At 46.0% G+C, this 17,448-nt stretch overlaps 1 protein-coding gene across 2 annotated transcripts in view; it reads right to left on the reverse strand.

Annotated features, from left to right (window-relative positions):
• LOC309561162 (SRSF protein kinase 3-like) overlaps nt 1-17,448 on the reverse strand; it is a 59,128-nt gene that overhangs the window by 23,377 nt on the left and 18,303 nt on the right. For both annotated transcript variants that reach the window (XR_014225548.1, XM_082264909.1), the window contains exons 3-6: nt 17,134-17,242; nt 16,235-16,322; nt 14,857-14,946; nt 359-463 (exon numbers count right to left, since the gene is read on the reverse strand). Coding sequence is in view for 1 of the 2 variants with exons in the window: in XM_082264909.1 (XP_082121035.1) it covers nt 359-463; nt 14,857-14,946; nt 16,235-16,322; nt 17,134-17,242 (392 nt within the window). In the remaining variant the exon portion in view is untranslated. The remainder of the gene's footprint in view (nt 1-358; nt 464-14,856; nt 14,947-16,234; nt 16,323-17,133; nt 17,243-17,448) is intronic.

Here is a 17,448-nt window from a genome sequence, read left to right on the forward strand (position 1 = left end):
TAAAGTTCGGGTCCCCATTGACTTCAATGGGGTTCGGTGTCCGGGAAAAGTTCGGTAAAAGTCCGGGACACGGACCCGGACTTTTTTTTAAAGTTCGGCCGAACCCGTCGAACACGGACATCTAGGTGTCCGCTCAACCCTAGTAAGGATTCTTTGTGGCCTTTGTATCTGTAACGTGTGCTTTCCCTCCATACTTTGTACTAAATATATTTCCTATCTTACTTAGAAAGTGATGGGGGGGGGGGGGGGGGGGAGTTATGGCAGCTGTATGCAGATAAAGAAAGAGAGTTCCAATGAGACATCCCTTTCAGTATAAAATGTAATAAGCCCCTGGAAATAAATATGTACAAAGGTATACCTGTTGTAGAATTCTTTTCACGCAGCTCAGTGGTAGCCCCTTAGGTCCATAGTTGTTCATCAAGCGTAGGAGAGATGGTCCTAGCAACTCAAACACGAGGCACACATGTGGACACCTTAGTTAAGGACTCATTAACGATAATGATGTTTATTGTCAATATATCCTGCAGCCCAAAGAATAAGGCCCCTTTCACACAGGCAGACCGTTCAGATCAGCCTGTCCGTTTTTTTGGCGGATCTGAACGGTCCCCCCATGCATCCCTATGGGGGATCGGATGTCAGCGGAGACATGTCCGCTGACATCCGATCCGATCCGTCAAATCTGGGCGGATGGAAACGGACCGACGGTCCGTTCCCATCCGATTTCCCCCATAGAGATGCATGGGGAACTGACAGCTGTATCTCCGCACACAGCGCGGGGAAACAGCTGTCATCCTGCTGCTCAGCGGGGGATCGGCGGCTCGATCCACCGCTGAGAAAAACGGAATCCGTCCGACGGACGGATAGTGTGAAAGGGGCCTTAGGAGCCATTCAAATCAGCCCCTTTCCGTTGAGGAGCTGAGGCTACACTTAACTTCCGGAAGATTTACCCCCCCCCCCCTTCATGAACAGGCCATTTTTTTTTAGATACAGCACTGCGTTAATTTAACTGACAATTGCACAGTCGTGCGATGCTGTACTCAAATCAAATTTATGTCCTTTTTTTCCCCACAAATAGAGCTTTCTTTTGGTGGTATTTATTCACCACTGAGTTTGTTTGTTTTTTGCGCTATTAACAAAAAAAGACTACTAATTTAAAAAAAAACAAAAAAACAATATTTTTTACTTTCTGTTATAAAACATAACCAATAAAAAATGTAAAAATCAAATTTCTTCTTAAATTTAGGCCAATATGTGTTCTACTTATTTTTGGTTAAAAAAAAATTAATAAAAAAATCAGAATAAGCGTATATTGATTGGTTTGCGCATAAGTTATAGTGGCTACAAACTATGGGATATATATATGGATTTTTTTTTCTAGTAGTGGCGGGGATCAGCATCTTATAGCTGCCATATTGCAGCGGACAAATCGGACCCCTAACTGACACTTTTGACACATTTTGGGGTCCAGTGACCCTAATACAGTGCTCCGTGCTAAAAAAATGCGCTGTCGCTGTAGAAATGACACTGGCTGTGAAGGGGGTTAAACATCTAGGTGCAATCAAAGGGTTACATGTGTGCCTAATCAGTGTTTTTGTGTACTGTGAGGTTCTTTTATCAAGGGATGAGATGGATTTTATTCCCTGCTTTGCAGGGAAAGAAAATCCATCGCTTCCCCCCTGACAGAACGGAGCTCTGCATTGTTTACATAGGCAGAGCTTCATCCAGCCTGTCTTTGGCGGACATCCATTGGCCGGCACCTGCTGATCAGCCTCAGTTGTGACAAATCACAGCAGAAGCAGTGCGCAGGCTGCGTGTGTGTGCGCCCCCTTAGCGGAAATGCAGAATTACGTACGTGATTCTGCACAGAACGGCCGCCTTGTAGCAGTAAATCTGCTATGAGGCAGTCATTAATTATACAGCGTACACAACCACTGCATCTACTGATGAAGTAAATAGTTTAATTTGGACTAGCTTGGTCAAAACAATTTATTTAATTTTAATGTTTACTGAAACCTGGAGTTCTGCCTTAAAAGCAAACCAGTGTGCTGTGCAAGACAGTGATACATATTTCATCTTATTAAAGCTAGAAAGGACCAGCATGAATTGTGCCATGGGACATCCGCAGTGGAAAACAAACTCTGGATGCCAATGCTGCATGGTAAAATTAATACCAGCTTAGCTTGTGTTGATCCATAGAGCTTCTATGGAGGAAATAAAAAGGTGGCTGCATTGTCTGGGGAAACCATCAAATGATTTTTTTTTTTTTTCCTAATCTGCATTTACAGATTTAATCTGATTGGTTAACCAGCAAGAGTACCCCAAAGCAGCTGTCTGATTTACATGTCATGGCAGCAACTCTCCTGCAGAGGCCACCAAAGAGCACATTATAGATACAATTGAAGATACCAGAACAGAAGTCAATGGATCTAAAGCACAAGCTACAGTATATCTATGCTTATTAAATGGTACTGCTACAAGAGCTATGATGATTTGAAAAGTGTACCCATATTTTACTAGTGCAACATATCATTAGGGCTTGTAAATCAACAGAGAACCCCCGTATACAGGTGGGACTTTAACGGCAACCAAGCATCAAAGAGTAATAAAATCTTATTTTATTTAGTTGTATAAAAATAAATTTGGTGAAACAATGAAGTATTTGACAAATGTACAACAAACACATGTATGAATGATAGACAGTAAAATATTTTCACGGCTTAGAATAGGTGATGGTCAGGACTCAGGATGCATGGAACATCATAGTAACGATTTCTCCAAATGACGCGTTTCAGGTGAAACCTTTCCTCAGGGGTACAGTAAATGGAGCTATGGATATTCCTACATTATATTAATAGAAAAACACATTGTTTCAATCATATAATAAATATATTACATATGTATAACATCATCATTGCAATATAGTTAGTTACCTACTAGTGTTGAGCGAACACGGACTGTATTATTCGTGTTCGTACCGAATAATTGGATTTTTTGTACCCGAACACGGACACGGACACTTTACTGTATGTTCGGGTAAAAATCCGTGTTCGGTCGTTTTATTTCCGGGTTTTGCATGCTTTGGCGCTCTTTTCATGGCGGGCTTTCAACAGCCAATCAACAATTGTTTAACTGGTGTGCCTTAAGCCATCCCAGCCATGCCTGCAAATGTCTCAGTAGCTGTGATTGGCCGTCTGAAGCATGTGACCAAGTCTTTATAAGTTCGAGGCAGCCGCAGCGGCGTCATTATGCTGCTTAGATTCAGGGACAGAGCACACATCAACGTGCTGGCTGCTGATTAGGGAAAGATAGGCAGGAAAAAACCATTTGTGTCCGGATAGAATTGAGGGACAGGTCGGAGTGTTTAGGCAGGGCGAGTTGTAGGCATTTTAGGGATAGAGTCTGCTGAATTATATAGGGTCAGTGTCTTCTACAAACTACAATCGATATTGCTGTGTGGGGGGTGGGGTCTGCACTCAATCCTGATCTACGATCTCTTCTCAATCCTGTTAGGGACAGAGTCTGCTGAATTTTAGGGAAACTGTGTTCTACAAACTACAATCGATATTGCTGTGTGGTGTGGGATTGGAGATAGGCAGGTGTCAGTGATCCACATCCATTTTTCTGTGTGTGAGCTGCAGTGAACACAATCTTTTTGGGCTGCAGTGAACACAATCTTTTTGGGCTGCAGTGAACACAATCTTTTTGGGCTGCAGTGAACACAATCTTTTTGGGCTGCAGTGAACACAATCTTTTTGGGGTGCAGTGAACAAAATCTTTTTGGGGTGCAGTGAACACAATCCTTTTTGGTGTGCAGTGAACACAATCTTTGTGGGGTGCAGTGAACAAAATCCTTTGTGGGGTGCAGTGAACACAATCTTTTTGGGGTGCAGTGAACAAAATCCTTTTTGGGGTGCAGTGAACAACATCCTTTTTGGGGTGCAGTGAACACAATCTTTTTGGGGTGCAGTGAACAAAATCCTTTGTGGGGTGCAGTGAACACAATCTTTTTGGGGTGCAGTGAACACAATCTTTTTGGGGTGGAGTGAACAACATCCTTTTTGGGGTGCAGTGAACAAAATCCTTTTTGGGGTGCAGTGAACAAAATCATTTTTGGGGTGCAGTGAACACAATCTTTTTGGGGTGCAGTGAACACAATCTTTGTGGGGTGCAGTGAACACAATCTTTTTGGGGTGGAGTGAACAACATCCTTTTTGGGGTGCAGTGAACAACATCCTTTTTGGGGTGCAGTGAACACAATCTTTTTGGGGTGCAGTGAACACAATCTTTGTGGGGTACAGTGAACAGAATCTTTGTGGGGTGCAGTGAACACAATCTTTGGGGGGTACAGTGAACACAATCTTTGTGAGGTGCAGTGAACACAATCTTTGTGGGGTGCAGTGAACACAATCATTGTGGGGTGCAGTGAACTCAATCTTTGTGGGGTACAGTGAACACAATCTCATACTGAAGGTTTGAGGGTGCTGCCTGTTCCATACTCCCCCTACTCCTCATCTAGCCTTTTAGGGGTACAAACAATAGTAATTGGGGCCTAGTGTGGTTGTGTACGTGTGATATACATACACTTTTTTGGGATCATATTTTCTATTCCGCTATTTAATCAAAAACCTTTGGGGATCAGTTAAATTGGGGGATAGTCTGTGTTGGTACGTGTGAGAGAGATCCACCTTTCCAAGTTGTTGGGGTTCATCTCATACTTCTGAAGGTTTGAGGGTGCTGCCTGTTCCATACTCCCCCTACTCCTAGCCTTTTAGGGGTACAAACAATAGTAATTGGGGCCTAGTGTGGTTGTGTACGTGTGATATACATACACTTTTTTGGGATCATATTTTCTATTCCGCTATTTAATCAAAAACCTTTGGGGATCAGTTAAATTGGGGGATAGTCTGTGTTGGTACGTGTGAGAGAGATCCACCTTTCCAAGTTGTTGGGGTTCATCTCATACTTCTGAAGGTTTGAGGGTGCTGCCTGTTCCATACTCCCCCTACTCCTAGCCTTTTAGGGGTACAAACAATAGTAATTGGGGCCTAGTGTGGTTGTGTACGTGTGATATACATACACTTTTTTGGGATCATATTTTCTATTCCGCTATTTAATCAAAAACCTTTGGGGATCAGTTAAATTGGGGGATAGTCTGTGTTGGTACGTGTGAGAGAGATCCACCTTTCCAAGTTGTTGGGGTTCATCTCATACTTCTGAAGGTTTGAGGGTGCTGCCTGTTCCATACTCCCCCTACTCCTAGCCTTTTAGGGGTACAAACAATAGTAATTGGGGCCTAGTGTGGTTGTGTACGTGTGATATACATACACTTTTTTGGGATCATATTTTCTATTCCGCTATTTAATCAAAAACCTTTGGGGATCAGTTAAATTGGGGGATAGTCTGTGTTGGTACGTGTGAGAGAGATCCACCTTTCCAAGTTGTTGGGGTTCATCTCATACTTCTGAAGGTTTGAGGGTGCTGCCTGTTCCATACTCCCCCTACTCCTAGCCTTTTAGGGGTACAAACAATAGTAATTGGGGCCTAGTGTGGTTGTGTACGTGTGATATACATACACTTTTTTGGGATCATATTTTCTATTCCGCTATTTAATCAAAAACCTTTGGGGATCAGTTAAATTGGGGGATAGTCTGTGTTGGTACGTGTGAGAGAGATCCACCTTTCCAAGTTGTTGGGGTTCATCTCATACTTCTGAAGGTTTGAGGGTGCTGCCTGTTCCATACTCCCCCTACTCCTAGCCTTTTAGGGGTACAAACAATAGTAATTGGGGCCTAGTGTGGTTGTGTACGTGTGATATACATACACTTTTTTGGGATCATATTTTCTATTCCGCTATTTAATCAAAAACCTTTGGGGATCAGTTAAATTGGGGGATAGTCTGTGTTGGTACGTGTGAGAGAGATCCACCTTTCCAAGTTGTTGGGGTTCATCTCATACTTCTGAAGGTTTGAGGGTGCTGCCTGTTCCATACTCCCCCTACTCCTAGCCTTTTAGGGGTACAAACAATAGTAATTGGGGCCTAGTGTGGTTGTGTACGTGTGATATACATACACTTTTTTGGGATCATATTTTCTATTCCGCTATTTAATCAAAAACCTTTGGGGATCAGTTAAATTGGGGGATAGTCTGTGTTGGTACGTGTGAGAGAGATCCACCTTTCCAAGTTGTTGAGGTTCATCTCATACTTCTGAAGGTTTGAGGGTGCTGCCTGTTCCATACTCCCCCTACTCCTAGCCTTTTAGGGGTACAAACAATAGTAATTGGGGCCTAGTGTGGTTGTGTACGTGTGATATACATACACTTTTTTGGGATCATATTTTCTATTCCGCTATTTAATCAAAAACCTTTGGGGATCAGTTAAATTGGGGGATAGTCTGTGTTGGTACGTGTGAGAGAGATCCACCTTTCCAAGTTGTTGGGGTTCATCTCATACTTCTGAAGGTTTGAGGGTGCTGCCTGTTCCATACCCCCCCTACTCCTCATCTAGCCTTTTAGGGGTACAAACAATAGTAATTGGGGCCTAGTGTGGTTGTGTACGTGCGAGATACATACACTTTTTTTGATCATATTTCCTATTCCGCTATTCAATAAAAACCTTTGAGGATCAATTGAATTGCGGGATAGTCTGTGTCGGTACGTGTGAGAGAGATCCACCTTTCCAAGTTGTTGGGGTTCATCTCATACTTCTGAAGGTTTGAGGGTGCTGCCTGTTCCATACCCCCCCTACTCCTCATCTAGCCTTTTAGGGGTACAAACAATAGTAATTGGGGCCTAGTGTGGTTGTGTACGTGCGAGATACATACACTTTTTTTGATCATATTTCCTATTCCGCTATTCAATAAAAACCTTTGAGGATCAATTGAATTGCGGGATAGTCTGTGTCGGTACGTGTGAGAGAGATCCACCTTTCCAAGTTGTTGGGGTTCATCTCATACTTCTGAAGGTTTGAGGGTGCTGCCTGTTCCATACCCCCCCTACTCCTCATCTAGCCTTTTAGGGGTACAAACAATAGTAATTGGGGCCTAGTGTGGTTGTGTACGTGCGAGATACATACACTTTTTTTGATCATATTTCCTATTCCGCTATTCAATAAAAACCTTTGAGGATCAATTGAATTGCGGGATAGTCTGTGTCGGTACGTGTGAGAGAGATCCACCTTTCCAAGTTGTTGGGGTTCATCTCATACTTCTGAAGGTTTGAGGGTGCTGCCTGTTCCATACCCCCCCTACTCCTCATCTAGCCTTTTAGGGGTACAAACAATAGTAATTGGGGCCTAGTGTGGTTGTGTACGTGCGAGATACATACACTTTTTTTGATCATATTTCCTATTCCGCTATTCAATAAAAACCTTTGAGGATCAATTGAATTGCGGGATAGTCTGTGTCGGTACGTGTGAGAGAGATCCACCTTTCCAAGTTGTTGGGGTTCATCTCATACTTCTGAAGGTTTGAGGGTGCTGCCTGTTCCATACTCCCCCTACTCCTCATCTAGCCTTTTAGGGGTACAAACAATAGTAATTGGGGCCTAGTGTGGTTGTGTACGTGTGATATACATACACTTTTTTTGGATCATATTTTCTATTCCGCTATTCAATAAAAACCTTTCTAGGGCAAGATCTTAAATTACAGAAATATGAGGAGACCGTCAAATAAGGGCCGTGGCCTGGGTCGTGGTGCTGCTGGTAGAGCTCCTGTTGCAAGGAGAGGACATGGTCGATCTGTGCCAGCTACACGCACAAGTGAAACACCTTCCTCAAGTGTGAGTAGGCGACAGAACCTGCATCAGTATTTGGTAGGGCATCAAACGCCCCTAGAAGTGATGAGGCCAGAACAAGTTGAGGCGATAGTAGATTGGTTTGCTGCTGACAGTGCCTCCAGTTCCTTCACATTGTCTCCCACCCAGTCTACTGCAGAAAGGTCAGAGTTGGCACCTGCAGCCAATGTCCAACCGTCTTTCACCTCACCCCCTTGCAAATCAGGCCAGCAGTCTGAGCCCCAAGCCATACAGCAGTCTCTTATTCTTTTTGAGGACTCTGTCAGCAGGGTTTCCCAGGGCCATCCACCTAGCCCTGCCCCAGAAGTGGAAGAGATTGAGTGCAGCGATGCCCAACCACTTATTTCTCAAGATGAGTACATGCAAGGATCATCGCAGCACGTCTCCGATGATGACGAAACGCAGGTGCCAACTGCTGCGGCGTTCAGCATTGTGGAGACCGACAAGGAGGGCAGGGGTGAAGACTGGGTGGAAGATGATGTGGAGGACGATGAGGTCCTCGACCCCACATGGAATGAACGTCATGCAGGTGAACTGAGTAGTTTGGAGGAAGAGGCGGTGGTCGCACAGAGCCACCAGCACAGCAGAAGAGGGAGCAGGGTGCAGAAGCGGAGCGGCCGTGCCCTAGACACTACGCCCGCTACTGCCCAACGCAGCAAGGGAACGAGCGCACCAAAGTCAGCTCAAAGGAGTTCTCTAGCGTGGAAGTTCTTTAGAAAATGTGCTGATGACAGGACACGAGTGGTTTGCACCCTGTGCAATCAGAGCTTGAAGCGAGGCATGAACCTTCTCAACCTGAGCACAACCTGCATGATCAGGCATCTAAGTGCAAAGCACGAGCTGCAGTGGAGTACACACCTTCAAAACCAAGAAACGTCTCTGGCTCATCCTGCTTCCTCTTCTGCTGCAGTCTCGGCCGCTCCAGCCACATCTGTAGTGATACCGGCACCTGCCACCCCGCAAACAGACGATCTGTCAGCAACACCACCACCTGGGTCACCAACAACCATCTCCACAATGTCCCGTGGAAGCGTTCAGCTTTCCATCTCCCAAACACTTGAGAGGAAGAGGAAGTACCCCCCTACCCACCCGCGATCCCTGGCCCTGAATGCCAGCATTTCAAAATTATTGGCCTTTGAAATGCTGTCATTCCGTCTGGTGGAGACGCACAGTTTTAAAAACCTTATGTCGGTGGCTGTCCCACAGTACGTCGTGCCCAGCCGCCACTACTTTTCCAGGCAAGCCATCCCTTCCCTGCACAACCAAGTGGGGGAAAAAATCAGGTGTGCACTGCGCAACGCCATCTGTGCCAAGGTCCACCTAACTACGGATACGTGGACCAGTAAGCACGGTCAGGGGCGTTATATCTCCCTAACGGCACACTGGGTAAATGCAGTGGCGGATGGGCCTGAGGCGGATAGCAATTTGGCGCATGTCCTTCCACCACCGAGGATTGCAGGGCGCTTCAGTTTGCCTCCTGTTCCTAACTCCTCCTACTCCGCTTCCTCATCCTCTACCGCCTCCTCATCCGGACAGCGTAACACCTTCACCACCAACTTCAGCACGGCCAGGGGTAAACGACAGCAGGCAGTTTTACAACTTGCCTGTTTGGGGGACAAACCACACACCGCGCAGGAGTTGTGGAGGAGCATGGAACAGCAGACAAATGAGTGGTTGCTGCCAGCGAGCCTCAAGCCCGGCCTGGTGGTGTGCGATAACGGGCGAAATCTCATAGCAGCTCTGGGCCTAGCCGGTTTGACGCACATCCCTTGCCTGGCGCATGTGCTGAATTTGGTGGTGCAGAGGTTCCTTAAAAACTACCCCGATATGTCAGAGCTGCTGCAGAAAGTGCGGGCCGTTTGTGCGCACTTTCGGCGTTCTCACCCTGCTGCTGCTCGCCTGGCAGCGCTGCAGCGTAACTTCGGCCTTCCCGCTCACCGCCTCATATGTGACGTGCCCACAAGGTGGAACTCCACCTTGCACATGCTGGAAAGACTGTGCGAGCAGCAGCAGGCCATAGTGGAGTTTCAGCTGCAGCACGCACGCGTGAGTCGCTCTGCGGAACAGCACCACTTCACCACCAATAACTGGGCCTCCATGCGAGACCTGTGTGCCTTGTTGCACTGTTTTGAGTACTCCACCAACATGGCCAGTGGCAATGACGCCGTTCTCAGCTTAACTATCCCACTTCTATGCCTCCTTGAAAAAACAATTCGGGCGATGATGGAAGAGGATGTGGCACAGGATGAGGAGGAGGAGGAGGATGAAGAGGTAACATTTCCAAGGCTTTCAGGGCAGTCATTCGCAAGGGGCTCCGAGGGTGGGTTCCTGCACACGCAAACGCCAGGGACGCAATTGTCCAGCAGGGGCACAGTTCTGGAGGATGAGGAGGATGAGGAGGAGGAGGAGCTGGAGGAGGAGATGGAACCATGTTCACAGCAGGGTGGCACCCAGGCCAGCTCATGGCCATCACTGGTGCGTGGCTGGGGGGATACAGAGGACACGGACCATACACCTCCCACAGAGGACAGCCTTTCGTTGCCTCTGGGCAGCCTGGCACACATGAGCGATTACATGCTGCAGTGTCTCCACAACGACCGCCGAGTTGCCCACATTCTAACTTGTGCTGATTACTGGGTGGCCACGCTGCTGGATCCCCGTTACAAGGACAACGTACCGTCCTTAATTCACTCACTGGAGCGCGATCGCAAGATGCGCGAGTACAAGCGCACGCTGGTAGACGCCATGCTGCTGGCATTCCCATCTGACAGCGGGGCCACAGTGGAAGCACAAGGCAGAGGAGGAGGAGGAGGAGGTCGCCAACGCAACCAGGGCACCGCCAGCACCTCAGAAGGCAGGGTTAGCATGGCCGAAATGTGGAAAAGCTTTGTCAGCACGCCACAACAAACAGCAGCACCAGCAGCTCAGATGGAACGTCTTAGCAGGAGGCAGCATTTTACCAACATGGTGGAGCAGTATGTGTGCACACGCCTACATGTAGTGAATGACGGGTCTGCCCCCTTCAACTTCTGGGTCTCCAAATTGGGCACATGGCCTGAGCTTGCCCTTTACGCCTTGGAGGTGCTGGCGTGCCCTGCAGCCAGTGTATTATCTGAACGGGTATTTAGCACGGCTGGGGGCGTTATAACAGACAAGCGCAGCCGCCTGTCCAGAGACAATGTGGACAAGCTCACGTTCATTAAAATGAACCAGGCATGGATCCCACGGGACTTTTCCGTACCTTATGCAGAATAGCAATGGATACCGACCTTACCCACCCATTGTTCCATTTTTGCTCTTTCTCACTCTTTTGGGGTGTACCCTCATTTAAAATTTGTGAAAAGAAGCAGTGTTGGCTACCTCGTCCTCCTCCTCAGGGCCAGATTAATGTAGGGGCTATTGGAGCTGCAGCTCCAGGCCCCTACCTTTTATATAGGCCCCGGGTTGGCCATATTCACTGTTACCGCTCTTCTGTCACTTGTAAACACAGAAGTCTGGCTTCTATGCTCGCTTCCCCAGGCAGCACCCTCAGAACCTCCCCACACAGCGTGAAGGCCGGACAAGGAGGGACAGTTGGCGATGCATGGATGTGTTTATGGGCTTCAGAGACAGCATCCCATGTTGAATTAGGCATGCATGGCTGCACCCTTCCTCCTCTGGGTGCATGGCAAGGCACGGCCCTAAGGCCCTTCAAAATCCTCAGCACCAAGCCCATGATGCTGTTAATCCGGCCCTGGTCCTCCTCCACCGCCGCTTCCACCTACACCGCCCATAGGTGTGCGCAGCCTATTGCATTAAGGTGTGCACCCCAAAGTTGAAATACACATGCATGTGTTTGCCAGCAGGGAGAGTAATGTATCAGGGCCATGTACCTGTAGGCAAGGAGAAATAGAGCAGAGCAGGTCCCAGGGAGATCTTTCCCATCTCCTCACTGGCAATGCTATGTGCCCTAGGTGATTAGGGTGTGCCCAGGCACACCCAGCACACCCTGTGCGCACGCCTATGTCACCGCCACATCCACCACCACCTCAACCTCCCTCCTACTCCATATGGGCCTCGTCCTTCAGAGATGAAGAAGAACATTGTTTTATTTTTCTGTTTTTTTTTGTTGTTTTAAGTTATTTCCCTATCCACATTTGTTTGCAGAGCACTTGCCATGCTCTTAATTACGTTTTGCTGCCATTTGCAGCACTCTAGCCCTTTCCTTTGGTGTTTTAGAGCCATTTTAGTGCCTTAAAGTTCGGGTCCCCATTGACTTCAATGGGGTTCGGTGTCCGGGAAAAGTTCGGTAAAAGTCCGGGACACGGACCCGGACTTTTTTTTAAAGTTCGGCCGAACCCGTCGAACACGGACATCTAGGTGTCCGCTCAACCCTATTACCTACCAGTCAAAATATTTGAGATGATCATAAGCCATGTAAGGTAAAACCAAGAACCAAAAAAAGAAAGGGGAAAAAAAGAGGATGTGGTTTTAACTACAGCACTGCACATGTCAGAATGGGGGTAATGGTGTCACAGGCCCTTGTCAGTGTCTCACTGAGGTCCTCACCTGAAGATGAGTTAAAATGTCCCTGCGTCCCAGAGAGAAGCCTATCTATAAGACATAAATACATGTGGTATATCAGAGCTTAATTTTAAAATATGACTAGAAAGGGGTTGATTATACACTGGGATTAACAGGTCCCTTCATAATAAACATATATCCAAATTGGAACAATGGATGAAACTGATCGATACCTGTGTATTGGAGTATATAGAGTATACTAGAGTATATAGATATTATATTGCTTGCTCCTCTACCTCATGGTAGATATGAGTGACGGCGCCTTCTGCAATCAGACCAGCTAGTTTGCCAGTTTAAATGAGATGTCGGACGCTCATGCATGCGCCGTGTCCAAAAGCGACCAACTGACTTCAGGGTGCACGGTGCCGCCCCGACGTCGGAGGTGCATCGTGCGTTCCACAGGAACCGGCGCGCAAGTGTGACCTCATAGCCAAAGGTGGGTGTCTGACACATAGCAACAGACAGACTGCTTGGACAGAGTCACTGCAGAATGGGGCACCGAACAAGTGGCATTCAGTACCCCCCCCGCCCTCCTCACGCGCCGGGAGAGAAATTAAAGGCCATGCTGCCAAACATATACCCCCGGGGACATTGTGTGGCAGGGAAAAACAAAAAAAAAAAAAAAACAATTCTATGTTGCCAGCGGTTTAGACATTAATGGCTGTGTGTTGAGCTATTTTGATGGGACAGCAAATGTACACTGTAAGAGCCGGTTCACATACAGGCGACCCGACTTGCCGGGGCGACCTGTGAAGTCGCGGTGCACAGCGCGCACCGCGACCTCGGAGCGACATGAACGGACTTCATATCATTGAAGTCAATGCAAGTCGCTCCAGGTCGCCCCAAAGTAGTACAGGACCCTTTTTCTAAGTCGGAGCGACTTGTTTCGCTCCTATTAGAACGGGTCCTGTGCTAATCTATGGCAGGCGACCCACCGCGGCTTGTCAGGCGACCAAGACTTGACAAGTCGCCCCAGTGTGGACTGGCTCTTATACAAGCTGTACACTCACTACTAAGTGTAATTTCTTCAGTGTTGTCACATGAAAAGATATAATAAAATATTTACAAAAATGTGAGGGGTGTACTTACTTTTGTGAGATACTGTATGTTTATTATGAAGAGACCTGTTAATCCCTGTGTATAATCAGCGCCTTTCTAGGCCTTTTTTTTTTATAATTGAGCTCTGATACACCACATGTATTTATGTCTTATAGATAGGCTTCCCTACTGGGAAGCAGGAATATTTTGGCCAACCTTCAGGTGAGGACCTCCCTGAGATAGTGACAAGGGCCTGGTGACACCATTACCCCCATTCTGACGTGCGCTGCGGCAGATAAAACTACATCCTCTTATTTTCCTCTTTCTTTTTTTGGTTCTTGGTTTTAACTTACACGACTTGTGATCACCAGGAATATTTTGACTGGTATGTAACTAACTATATTGCAATGATGATGTAATATATTTGTTATATGATTAAAACAATGTGTTTTTCTATTAACATAATGTAGGAATATCCATAGCTCCAATTATGCCTCGTTTCCACTGAGCGGTACGGTTGGGTTCGGTACAGTTCAGTATGGTTCGGTACAGTTCAGTACGGTTCGGAACGGTACATCTTGATCAGGTTTGCGTTTCCACCACCAACAGGACCTCAGCTCAACAGTACCTCAACAGTATAGCTCCACCCTGTTGGTACGGTACTAATGTGCTTGGTACCCCAACAAGAGGGTCCCAAAAAAGTGGTACGGTACGGTTCGGAATTAGGGTACCATTCACAATTTTTGACAATGGAAACGGCAAAAATTTCATACCGCACCGTACTGTACTGCTCAGTGGAAACGAGGCATTACTGTACCCCTGAGGAAAGGTTTCACCTACATACGTGTGTTTGTTATATATTTGTTGAATACTTAATTGTTTCACCAAATTTTTATTTTTATACGACTGAATAAAATAAGATTTTTATTACTATTTAATGCTTGGTTGCCTTTAAAGTCCCACCTGTATAGGGGGTTCTCTGTTGATTTACATTATTACGAGGACGATAGCCACCAACATCGTGGATTTGGAATAGTGGGGTACTCTACATATCATTAGGGCTTAATCACACCAGGTGCATCGGGCTGCATTGATTGGCATCAACACAGGCTCAACCCAGGGGCACATACAAAACAATTGTTCTCTATGTGCCCTGTTTACACCATACATGTGCTATGGTGTGTATTGCATAAAAATACGGGCATGTCACCACAGTGTGTTGGAAAATGCCGCGGTATGTAGAGTTGAATGTCATTTTCTGACATTTCAATAAAGTTGAAAAAAAGTAAACATCGCAATGCATTGTAAGAATGCACCACACCACCCCTACCAATGTCACTATTATACTGGAGCTGGTGTAAACAGGCCTTACCCTTGGCACCACTTCATTGAATAAACCTGTCAAGTCATCTTTAGAATTAGATACCACAAAACAGAATCAGTTGTTTTTTTTAGCATTAGGATATGGAGGCCGTTTTCTCCGATCAGTTTGAAGTCATGCAGAAATTGTATAATGTTTTCTCCTTGCGATTCCTTTTTGCGCGCCCCATTCACCTGCAATTAAAAGATACCAGCTTAGATAAAAAGCTGCACTCCATACACGCAAACAACTGTACAAACATACATGCACAGAGGGGTGACAAGTAGAGGGGGAACCGGGGGTAAAGGAGCAAAGACCATCTTTATGCCAATGCATTAGGATGCATAAAGTTGGTCATAGACGGGTAGTTTGTTCTAATTCAGCTTGCAGGCTAAACCTGACTTGCCGCTGTCAGAATATATTGATCAGCAGCTGCGGCCTCTGATCGAGAAAGGTTTTCTAGTGTGACCCTTTGTCGATCAAAAGATCAAATTCTGTTCAGCAGGGATGGCCACACACTGATAAAAATTCAGTCAGTCAGCAGGTTCTATGGCCAGTTAAGAGTAGACCTTCACCCCAAAAAATGAACTATTTGTATCTGGCTCCAGCCCCCTCCCTCTCCAACAATTGGAGAAGAAAAATAAAATATTTTTTTTTTTTAAGTTTTTTTTTTTTTTTTTTTTGTTACTTCCTCTGTTCCCACCTAGGAGAGAATTACGTTGCACCCGATCCATGCGTTCGCAGATGTACTGAAGGACTTTCCTTTAGTATCAGGCACGTCTGTGCATGCCTGTGTGCTCCTGTGTGTGTGTGCTCAATTAGGAAGGTACAGGACTTTCTGTTGATTTTTTACACAAGCTGAAGAGCTGACACTTGCAAGGAACAAACAGAAAATCCTGTACCTTTCCAATCGTGCCACATTTGTGCACTCATGCATACAACGGATCTGTTACGGAATCTGCCAGGTCCCGAAGAACGGGCACAGCGCTTCAGTACATCTGCAAATCAAAGATGGCAGTACCAGTAAGGATGGGGGGGGGGGGGGGATTCCAACAGTAGGGGGACTGAAGTTCATCTTTAGCGGTTGGTTCACACTAGAATCCTGTGCGTACTTTTAAAATACGCCCCACACCAAATCGCATAATACTGCAGTACCATGCGATCGGGTGCCCGCAAACGCACTGTGTTTGCGATCTTATCTTCGATTTGGAGGTGCCATAACAATGTATTGGCACCCGAAACAGATTGCAAAGGCAGTGCATTTAATTTGTTTTGTCTTTTTCGAAATGGTATGTAAATTAGTTGGCACATTACAATCCGAGAACTTTTTAATGAATTAAAAATGTTGCATATGAAGATATTGATTTAGTACTTTTGATTAAAAAAAAAAAAGTCCCTAAAAAAGCCAAACAGAAATAGATCTGGATTGTAGCAGTAATTTTGGCCTTGAAATCCCACAAACTGCCCTCTTTACATTATTACACAGTTAAGCAGCGCAATTTCATCCATGGCGGCTTCGTTAAACTTCTTCCCGCTCTTTGAAATCTTCACTGCAACACACTTCTTCATCCTGGAAGGATACATTTTTGGAGACGTGATCAGTCACACTGTATATATATATATATATATATATATATATATATAATTTTTTTTTTTTACAAAGCACTGAAAATGTATTTTATTTTTGTTTGTATTTCTTTGGGGTGGACTGGTCATCATTAGAGTACTTTGCCTATCTATCTGCTGTGAGAATTACCCAATGCCAACAAAGGTAACATGGCTAAATATAGGGGCAGCCCTACCATGGGCCCCGCTGGGTCCATTGGGCCCAGGCTGAACTTTAGGAGGGGTGGCAAATTGATGCACAAGACTTTTTTTTCAGCAGTTTTGTGTGTCATCAGTTTGCGGGGCGTTACGGGCGGCATTTCCCCATCTCATACTGCCGCCCGTAGTGCAAACTGATGAGTATGAGGAGGCGGAGCGTCTCCTCTGGGGAATGCCCCTCATGTGATCGTGATGTGCGCAATGACGTCAGACATCAGCGCACTCCATCTCACGCAGGACAGGCTGGATCTTCTAGGGCGGTGGCCGCGGCAGACACAGGAGTGACAGGAGGACTGAGGACAGACAGCGGGTGTTTGGTGGACTGGTCCGGTGGTGAGTTATGGAAGAAGATAAGAGTATATATAATATTTTCTACATTTATATTTATATAAAATGATGGCTGTGGGGACCTTTTGGTGGGTGTGTTTTTTTTTGGGGGGGGGGGGGGGGCAGCATTTCATTCTTGGACCCAGACAACACAATGTCTTGGGCCAGCCCTGTTTACAATGTAATGATAGCTATCAAACTGAATAGAAAATGTAAGAAGTACAACTTACTGCAAATCTCGACATAACCACACTGTGGAGAAATAGCCCCATCCGACCTTGTGCATGACTTGGTACCTCCTGTTCAGAAGTTCACCCATTTGTGCTGGGTGGTATCCTCCTTTAAGAATTCACATACATGGAATATACAATGAAACAGAGTCAATTATACTCTTAATGGGACACTGTTAACAGACCATTCATTTCTACAATTTTTTCATAGGATTATTTGTGCATTTAATGTATGTTATGCATGTTGTTATTTACCTGTAAAAGCCTCCCTTGTGTAGACATCCAAAGTTCTTGAGACTGCTGGGTGCTGCCATC

This window comes from Pelophylax lessonae (assembly GCF_965119305.1).
Source record: "Pelophylax lessonae genome assembly, chromosome: 8".
In the NCBI taxonomy this organism is placed as follows: Eukaryota; Metazoa; Chordata; class Amphibia; order Anura; family Ranidae; genus Pelophylax; species Pelophylax lessonae.